Here is a 9826-nt window from a genome sequence, read left to right on the forward strand (position 1 = left end):
AGACCGGCGTTGCTGTTGTGACGTCACGAAACTCTCGGCCCGGTGCCATCAGCCAAGCTGCACGGCTCTCCAAAAAAGGCAAGGCAGAGCAACATGTCGCGGCTATTTTGTCGTTTTAACTCAAAAAAATTTACGCCTTTCGGTCTACATATCATGGTGTCCCACGTCACAGAAATTCACTCTGCATTTGCACATTTATTCCAGCTTAAAATGCGTGTAAACAAAAACAAACACACACATTTCATACGTGCAACGTTTGGGTTTTAATAATAGTAGCTCTCACTATGAAGTCTCAAACTATATTTTTATTTGTAACAACCAACAACGCTCACTGACGAAACAGCCTCACAAGTGATTGTTCGCTCAGATGTTTCGCGTATAAGCCGCACACAGATCTATTTACTTGCCTGAAATTATTTCTTTGGTGCCTTTAAATACCCTGTTTCGTCGGCTCAGTAAAACAAGACATTGTAGTAACCTCCCCCTGCAGCAGTATATTCCTGCAGCGAAGAACATAGGACTTCTTGGTGTAGCATCAGTAGCACTTTCTCCCCGTGCGAGGCGACGTCGTCTGCTGCCGGCACAAGCAAGCTGCCGCCGGCCGCCGCCACCGCTATTCGCGCCAACGGTTCTCACGCGCGATTCCCGCGCTCGCTCCTCACCCGCACGCAATTGGTCAGAGAAAATGCCCACGTGACTAAACCTCGCGCTCCTATAGGGCAAGGTTTTGCGCTCAATCCAAATCTCGCCAATCACGACTTTCCCTATGCTTTCCTGTGGCGAGAATTCAGCGGCGTAGCGTTTCTGCTCCGTGGGTCGGTTGGTTCTGAGGAAGCCATCGCTGCGGTGAGTGTCGACTTGTTTATTGCAATTCTCCCCAACGAAATACCTTCAGGCCTCCATCTTGTGCGCAGTAAGTGTGTCCTAAAACGCTGTAGATGAATGCGATTTTTTTTCATCGTGACATTTTTCTACAAGACTGAGTAATTCGCGAGTTTGTAAACTGAGTATTACATGTAACTCTATGGGGCCGTAGGAACCCTTGGGTAGACGAGGCCTCACAAAGGAAGCCTATGGACGCCATAGTGTTTCTATGGTGGCAGGCGAGCTGGGATCCCTTCCCTTGGAAAAATTTTTCCGCTGTGCCTGCTTTACATTTCGCTGTTCTGAAACTGCTATTGTGAAGCAGAGGGTTCGAACTTTATTTCGCTTTGTTTTCCGGTGCGAATAGAAACGTTCTTTATAGCGCAAAAAATCGCTGAAATCGGGCGTTTTTCCCAGCCTTTGTTGCAAGGCGCCCCATGCTTTTGCTATGGACGTGAAGCGGCCGCTCATTGGGAACCTAAAGCTTCCTATATACTCTATGGGACGCCCGCTCCATAGCGAAAGCTGGCTCTGCCAGTGCTCACTTTTGAGTTTCGTACCAAGTTGGCCGTAAAGAACCGCGGCTTGCAAGTGTTAGCGAGGGAAGCCATGATAACGTTCAAGGGCATATTTCGACGGGGCTTTCATTGATGAAGACGGGGATTTCTTCCTCGCTCATAGCTATTTAGAGTGCTTGCGACTCCCGCGTTGGCTTCCATTACGCGGGCCCCAGGTAGGGACGCGTCGCGCTAGCGTCTGAGGCGTTATTAACCTGCGCAAACAGCTTTAACCACTCGGAATTCGCTTCCATTGCGTTTAAGTGTTCTGGCGTCGCTGCTATTTCTTCCTAGACAAGTTCTTGAACTCGAGCCGAGTGGCGTTCTGGGAGCATGCTGATATTGTAGTCTGCTAGCCGGTTGCGTCCCGCCAGTGGGCAATTAGCGCGTCAAGTTTTTCTTTGGGTCTAAAAGGTGTATTCGTTTTGGGCAGCAGCGTACGTTTATTTTAATCGGAATCGAGCACTTTTGCGCGGCTAGTTTCTGCTTTCGTCAGCGCTTTTTCCAGAAGTGATGTAACGTAGCGTCCGCAATGATTTACATTTGGCGCGCGATTTTTTTTGTTCAGCTTACTCGATTAGGATGTTTGCAGATAATTTGATTTTTTGTCGGTTCTTTCGCGATGTGCTTTTGGTTTGGTTAATGCAGTTGAGACTTGGAGGGGTGGGAGAGGGGTCGCCGTAACAATTTGAAGCAGACGATCTTCACGCAGACGCGTTGCGCTTTTTTTTCTCTCTCTCTCTCCCTCGGAAGATTAGCCGTAGCGTTCGCATTTGGCGCTCCTCTCTCTCTCGGCGTCATATTTTTCGACAAACGCCGGTGACGTTCGTGCTGTGGTAAAGTAGCGTTCGGCTTGACGTGTTGCTACCAGACCCCACCGAGTAAACGTGTATTACATGAGTGAGTTTTAGAATGCGGTACGCAAAGCTTTGCGTTAGCGTTTGTCCCCACTGCGCACGCGTCATACGCTGCTCATGTACGCACGTTAAATGAAGGAAACGGGCAGTTTTAGGTACGCGAAAATCGTTGCGTACGTACGCTATTTCCGTCACTTAACGTGGGTGCCCAAGAGCACAGCCTGCGACGCATTTAGAGCGACAAACGCATTTGCGTTAGTCGCCACTGCGCATGCGTCGTACGCTGTCCTGGGTACCCACGCTAAGTGACTGAAATAGCATACCAACGCTACCTTTGTGTAGCCTACTCTGAAGCCAATTCCAACTGCCTCGGCGTCTACTGAACTTGGTTTTTCGTCTCCCATCCATATGCAGATTCTCTTGACGTTCGGCTGACTCGAGTCAATCAACATGGGCAAAGGAGACAAGCCTCGCGGCCGGATGTCGGCGTACGCCTTCTTCGTGCAGACTTGCCGGGAGGAGCACAAGAAGAAGCACCCCAATGAGAATGTCGTCTTCGCTGAGTTTTCCAAGAAGTGTGCCGAGCGCTGGAAGACCATGAGCGATGGTGAGAAGAAGCGGTTCCACCAGATGGCCGATAAGGACAAGAAGCGCTTTGACACTGAGATGGCCGACTACAAGCCACCCAAGGGAGACAAGTCCAAGAAGCGCAAGCGTGCAAAGGACCCCAACGCGCCCAAACGCCCCCTGTAAGGCTAACAGATAGCAAACTTCTAGTGTTGGAGGAGTTACACTGAAGTGAAGCAGTTTGTACCACTTGTGAACTAAGTTTTCGTTAATTTCGCCAGGTTTAGATTTAGGTATTCGGGTGCCATAAATGTTCGACCCCTTGTGTGTTGCTGAATTTCCATTGGGCATTCTTTGAATACACTAAATTAATTGTTACAGGTGAGCGATTGTGTAGGCCCCAGCAAATGCAACCAAAATCTTGCGTCACATAGGGTTGGTGCGGAAACATAAAGTGGCGGTGCCACTTGTATTTTTATTTTTCTATGGTTTCTGGCTTACAATGAGTCTTCTGATGACAAGTGATGCTATTGCTGAAGGGTAGCCTGCTAATCCGAGAGAAATCTTCGTTGTAATGTCCTTTTAAGCACACTCCTATTCAACATAGTCACCTGACTGGGCAACTTTCTCTAACCCAATCGGACAAAGTGGCGGTGCAGCGTATATTTTAGAATATTGGGTGTCTGGATAGCAAAAGGTGTACCCACCAACAGGAGTAAACATTGTGAGAGTTAATACTTGTTGTTAGTTGCTAGATGGCATAGAATGAAGTTGTGATGAATTTTGTTGCAGGTCTGCTTTCTTCTGGTTCTGCAATGACGAGAGACCCAACGTGCGCCAGGAGAACCCGGATTCCTCTGTTGGAGAGGTGGCGAAGGAGCTTGGTCGGCGATGGAACGAGGTTGGCGATGATGTCAAGGCAAAGTACGAGGGCCTCGCTGCCAAGGACAAAGCGCGTTACGAGAAGGCAAGTCTCAAGTGAACCTGTAGTTACTTCAGTGCACTATTGTGCAGTGAAGCTGTGACACTGAATTTGACCACACGTGCTTCTGTCACTTTGCAGGAACTGAAGGCCTACAAGGGAAAGAAGCCCAAGGGTGCATCTCCACCAAAGGAGAAGGCCAAGAAGAAGGAAGAGGAGGACGACGAGGATGATGAGGACGAAGAAGATGAGGCTGAGGATGCTGAAGAGGATGATGACGATGACGAAGATTGAGAAGCGTCACTTCTTACGCATACACTTCATTTTCTTTTCCCCCATTCACCACTTCGTTTTACTTTTTTTTGTTCAGACTTCTGGCCTCGTGGCTACGCCACTTGTGTTCATAGCTGCCGTTTGCTGTTTATTGTTTACTTGTTCACTTTTCGTTTTTTTTTTTTTTTTCAGGGTCCCGTGTTTGCATCATGCTAAAAAAACGTGTTAAAAGTTTCTGATGGGGCCCCAAAACGGGTGTTACACATAACATTTCTTCCCTGTTTGCAGGCAAAGTGGCTGCCTTTTTTTTTCTTTGTTCTTCCTACTCCCCCTCTCTTCTCCCGTCTTTTGTACATGTGTGCATGTGGAGTAAACAAAAAAAAGATGCTGTTAACTTAATACTGTAAAGATGTAACTAAATCTCTTCATCATTGGTGTGCACAATGTGAGTAGACCACATCGTTGCCCATTTTTGAAGATCACTTAGCCACACGCACCACAAACGGGGTTGTCATTGTATTTTTTTGCACTGATATGTAAGCCTGTATATATATATATTTTCTTTTCCCTCCCGAGGCCCCGCTTAACCCACATGGGTTTTAAGTTTCCGGTGCCACATGTACTGTCTCGGGCTTTCAGTTGTGTTCTGTTATCATACCTCATTGCTAATTATTCACCTCTTTTGCTCATTCGCCATTGCTATTCGACAAGACTCATTTTAGTGGCATAAGTATTTTTTGTATCGATGGCTTTCAATAAAGACATTTAGTATGTCACAGCTCTGTCTGAGAATGTGCTTTCCACTTGGTTCCACTTGGTCATTCATTTGGACCCTACTCCCTCTACCTCGTTTCACTAAGTCGCTGTCAGTGAAGCGCTGCCATCACATTCCAATGTGGACGAAACGACCTTTCTATTGTGAATCGTATTTGAAAGTAAGGCGAGTGGCAGAGCTAAAACATTGTAGCCTGGGGGTTGGGCGTCAACCCTCATAGAGGGCTCTGTACTGCAATTAAACTTTGATGTGACGGTACAAAATCCTAGTATCAATAACGAGAAAAGGAATACTTGAACCTGCGGTATGCCGGCAAAAATTCTCGATATATCGAGGTCTATTTTTAGCATGAGAATATTTGTGCAACATTGCAACACTTCCAGAACGCACATTTATTGACAATGGTTGAGTACACATACAAGAACTTGTAGAACACTCGCACTACGCGCTGGGGTTTGCCTTGCATCGCATTGGGGGGCCTAATGGAAGCCCCGGGTCGGAGGCGACGGCTACAGCGCCAGAATTAGCATTGGTTCTTGCGCATTGCACCTCACGCACGACTTTGTTCAACTCTCAAGTTTAACTGTCATGAAATGATCAAAAATTAAATAATGTGGCATCCGCAAGCGCGCAACCTACCCAGTATCATCATCAGTGCACTACGTCCTCCCTCATCATGCTTGGCTTGGCTAAAGCAAGCTCTTTCGACTTTGCAGAGATGGCGGACGAGAAGTACGGAACGCTGCCCCCGTATTACGAAAAACTATTTGCTCCTGAACCTTTCAATGAACATCGGCTGTTTATGAGACGCTTCTATTACTGGGGCGCCCCTGCATTGATCGGTGTAATGTCAGCTTGTGTGACAAACTATTTCTTGAGGAAGCCAGCGTTCAGCGGTAGGTTCCTAAGTGATTTGTTTCGTTTGTCCGTCTTGCGCGTTTGCCCTTGGACGAGCAGTGCGCACTAGACAGCGATTTAGTAGTTGTGTGACTTCGTTCTGCATTTATTTACGTTGGTGAGTGCAGGCAGGGCGTCTGGGAAGATTGTAAAGGTGCTGAAAACTGAATTTTTTTCTTGCATATCGTTAATCGTTACCGCAGCCCAGGCTCGACGCATGGAAACCACTACACTTGAAACCTTTCATAAGTGATAGAAGCATTAAAAATTCGTTAAATACGGAAATAAGTAATGTGTGCTGTTCTCTTTTGGTACACGAGTGCATAACGTTCATTCTCATTCTCATTCGTTTTTCAGGAGTACGAGACGTACAGTCGTCAGCAAGCCTCAACTCGAAAGCGTGTCCTGAATTGGTTTGATTGACGCCAGCGCCGCGTAGCTTTGGGTTCTATTGCCGAGATGTTACCAATGCATGCCGACATACTATCCAAGTATACCGAGCTATTATCTCAGCAACAGTACCCGGCGCTTCACGGCTGGTATCAGGCAAACCAGTCCAGGCCACGCGGCGGCGCATTCGAGTCAAGCTTGCTGACGACTGTATAGCAACGAATTGCCTTGTAAGTTTTAGGTTTTCTTCGGCGGCGTTACTACGCCAGCTTTCATTGCCGTTCTCCTTCGTTTAATTGCTGCCCTGCTCAGGCGTCACAGACAGTAGGGCTTTCTTTCATTTAAAAAAAAGGGGGGGGGGGTGGCGGGGGTCATGGCTGTGTAAATTAATACTGCGAAATAGTTTGATGACAGCGGACTTTATGGTCAGGGTAACAGTGATAGAGAGAGGCAAGTTTGGAGGATGATTCCATTCCTGATATTTGCCGGGCCTTCAGCTTGGTGGTAGTCCATACATGCAACATAATAAAAATGAATGCTTTGTTGAGATCACTAGTTTCCGTAGAATATTTTGTGGAAGATAGATTAACGACATGTGCAGTGCTTGACGTAAATATCCGGGAGTACTGCTTTTCACATTCTGTACGCACAATTTCCTGAAAGAGAGTTTTCATCCTTGCAGGTATTCAAAAGCACATTGTCAGTGCAGCTGTTTGTGTCGGCCTTGGGGAAGCCACCATGCGCTACGCCGACCACCGGTCTCAGGAGCGAGATGCCGTTCTTCGTCGCTACATCTTGTTGCACCCTGAGGACTTTCCAGAGCCTGGTAAGAGGTCGCACACAACATGTGATACCCCATAGGCACGGCTGCCTTATTTAATGTGATTGAATTTTGTGTAAACTTAAAAGGGTACTCCAGTTTTCGAAGCAGAGTTTACTCCGTCATACAAATCTCCTGTGTACCGAGACCACTCTGAGCAACTGTGAAGCTCAGTAAATGCTGATAGGATATTTCATGTCGATATTAAAGTCAATTTTCGCATGGCGCACCTACTGACATTGACACTAGTGTGAGGTCAGGCTATAGTGTCACTTCTGATGACTTCTCGCACCAGTATGGGTAGTTGTGACGACGTCAGGTACCAAAACATACAATATGGCCACTTGTGCTTAGCAACGGAGCCACGGAGTAAAGCGGCCGTGGAAACGTCATGGTATCTTGTGCTGTGTTATGATGTCAGGGTACAGTAGGAACCGAAACTAGCTTTTAAAAACAAGTTGTAATTAATTCTTCAGGGTGCACTCACACTTACCAGCGCATTTTCTAGGCTCTTGAGGACTTGGTCTTTCATTTAACGCAAGAAAACAACTGAAAACTTCCGTGTCAGTACCACTTTCAGTCTTCGTTGACGATTCCTGCTTACCGACTAGTTCATCTGCTTACATTCTATTTTACGCACAGTCAGAAACGCAATGAATGTTAGAACTGAGACTTCGGACTTACTTAAGCTGTTTTGTAGCTTGTGAGGCTCGCAGCCAGCCAGTGCAACAGCTTTACACGACTTTAATATCAGAGGCTACCTGGGCATGACATGGTTGATGGACACGCTGCATATCTACAGGAAATTTTGATTGAGCTGAAAAAGATAGGTTAATGTCGATGTGACAGCACAATTTCGACTGAAAGTTGCGTATTGTTGTGTAGTTTGTATGCACAGGTAAGAATGATTACAAAATGTTCCTGGAATCAGTTGTCTGTGATGATGTTAACCATGGTTTACTGCTAATCATCGTTAGCAATAAACATAACGTTCATCAGGCCCCCTCACTTCTTTGAAGGACAGCATTGACTCAGATGCATAGGTGCAGATTCCTGATGCCGTTATTGAAAACCATGTGTGAAGGATGTTGTAAGAGGAGCTCCATATCTTCAAAACAAAACTTGACCCCCAGCCACACCACATGCATTACCCAGGATTTGCTGGCCTAGAACTTAAATGACCACATCACTTGCAACTTGTGGCGTGCCAGCTCTTCAGATATAGAGTATTTAGAGTATTGCTATTTGTTGGACTCCCTCTCAGCCAACGCCCCAATGCCTGGGCCGTGTTGGCTGAGAGGGAGCAACATAACAATAATAGTAGCAACAAACGTAAGTTCACTGACGGCAGCCATTGCTGAATCAAAGGCCAAGGTCTCTAAGAGTCACTCGAATAATTTTCTATACAAAGTGTACTGAAAGCTTTCTCCAAAGGTTGGTGGAAATAGTATATCTATTTTTGCCTGAGATGTGATTGCTACACCTAAAGTCCACGTCATATTCCCAAGTCTTAAAATTGTAACTGTAGATGTGAGAAAAATTTAGGTAGAAGTGTGATTGCACTCCTCGGGGCAAACTATATAAAACCTGCGTGAATAGATTCATGATCATATTTCACACCTTTCTTGACAGTAAGACAGATGCTGCTAGTGTAAGCTCACTTTTACTTTACACCTAGGTTTAGCTCCCTTTATAATACCTGGCTACTCAATTTGTTTCCGCCCTTTATTTTCAGGAAGGAGGCCAACTAAGTAACAATTTAAAAAAAGAATGTGGGGGTAAACCTACCTTGTTTTTCATTTGTCTACCTTTCTCAAGATTAAGGCATTCTGACACAGAATGAACACATACCACTTAGCCCTGCTATCCATCTCCTTTAACTGCATAGCATGAGTGCATAGTCTTGTACCATGCATCTGTTGTCATGTCAAGCAACCTTCTCTTGAACGTGTGCTACAGTGCTCAACAATTTAAATGCTATGGTCGGCCTGCATGACAGCTGGTGCTTTTTTGAGCCATCAGTTAATGCTGTGTTTTCACTCGGGGGTCAAATGCTGGCTCAGTGCGGGAGTAGAGCTTTTTCTTTCATTAGATACCATAGTGAGTTATATTGGTGTCCTCAGCGCTCAACGGCAGCGCAAGTAAGCACCAGATGCCGTGCATATCGACTGTCTCATTTCAATTGCTGAGCACTGTACAATGATGATCAGTATGAGTTGCAACATGCTGGCCATGGTTGAAGGGGCCCCTAGCCTACACTGTAATGTCAGTAAACGAGAAACTGGTTTTGGAAATACCAGTAGTTGAAACAGTGTTTACATCACTGATTGTTTTCTATGTCGCTGCCACCGTGCAGAGTGAGCACTGCTTTGACCACAGGCAGCATGTTGCAACTCGCATTGGGCACGACCGTACGTGCAACCAACATGTAGAGCACTGCATCAAAACGGGCATTCATGAGAGGTGTTGTGGTTTGCCTACATTCGTTTCTTAGTGGGCAGAAGTAACTTTTTTTGGACTACTTAGCTTTACTTTATTTATTCTTCACCTCTCTGCATAATGGCATCGGTGCTTGCCTTTCAGAGCGGAAGAAGTACAGAGATGTTCTCGAGCCCTGGATTCCGGTGCGATGAGCTCTGCTGCTTCCGAGTCTTCTTTTCATGTGCTAGCGTAATTGTGAGATCGTTAATTAGAAATAAAACTTTTTCACTAGACAGTGGGTAAAATTCTTATTGACAACAAGCATCTGGTTAGCCCTCCTTACGTTCATAATTGCCATTTTATGTAAACGTTATTATCGTATACCTCATAAGAATCTTTACTGGGCTTTCGTCTAGCAGCGGCTAAATAAAAACATGGTTTCGGCCTCTGTCGTGCAGTACGTGAGTGCATGTTACAGTTTTG

General features: G+C 46.0%; 2 protein-coding genes across 3 annotated transcripts; both read left to right on the forward strand.

Moving 5' to 3' along the window:
* The first annotated feature begins 652 nt into the window (after positions 1–652).
* Positions 653–4832, forward strand: LOC119382755 (high mobility group protein B1). Of its 2 annotated transcripts, none has more exons than XM_037650589.2 (4): positions 653–846; positions 2693–3027; positions 3638–3812; positions 3909–4832. In XM_037650589.2, the coding sequence occupies exons 2-4, from the start codon at positions 2729–2731 to the stop codon at positions 4059–4061; spliced, it is 627 nt and encodes a 208-aa protein (XP_037506517.1). In that variant the 5' UTR covers positions 653–846; positions 2693–2728; the 3' UTR covers positions 4062–4832. The 2 variants fall into 2 exon arrangements, with proteins under 2 accessions (XP_037506517.1, XP_037506518.1); XM_037650590.2 differs by having other exon boundaries at positions 845–913.
* Positions 4833–5492: 660 nt separating this feature from the next.
* LOC119382756 (NADH dehydrogenase [ubiquinone] 1 subunit C2) lies at positions 5493–9636 on the forward strand. Its single transcript, XM_037650592.2, has 3 exons — positions 5493–5711; positions 6785–6928; positions 9506–9636. Exons 1-3 carry the CDS (start codon positions 5534–5536, stop codon positions 9553–9555), a joined length of 372 nt encoding a protein of 123 aa, XP_037506520.1. The 5' UTR covers positions 5493–5533; the 3' UTR covers positions 9556–9636.
* Positions 9637–9826: the final 190 nt, after the last annotated feature.

The sequence above is a fragment of the Rhipicephalus sanguineus genome, chromosome 2 (genome assembly GCF_013339695.2).
Source record: "Rhipicephalus sanguineus isolate Rsan-2018 chromosome 2, BIME_Rsan_1.4, whole genome shotgun sequence".
Classification (NCBI taxonomy): domain Eukaryota; kingdom Metazoa; phylum Arthropoda; class Arachnida; order Ixodida; family Ixodidae; genus Rhipicephalus; species Rhipicephalus sanguineus.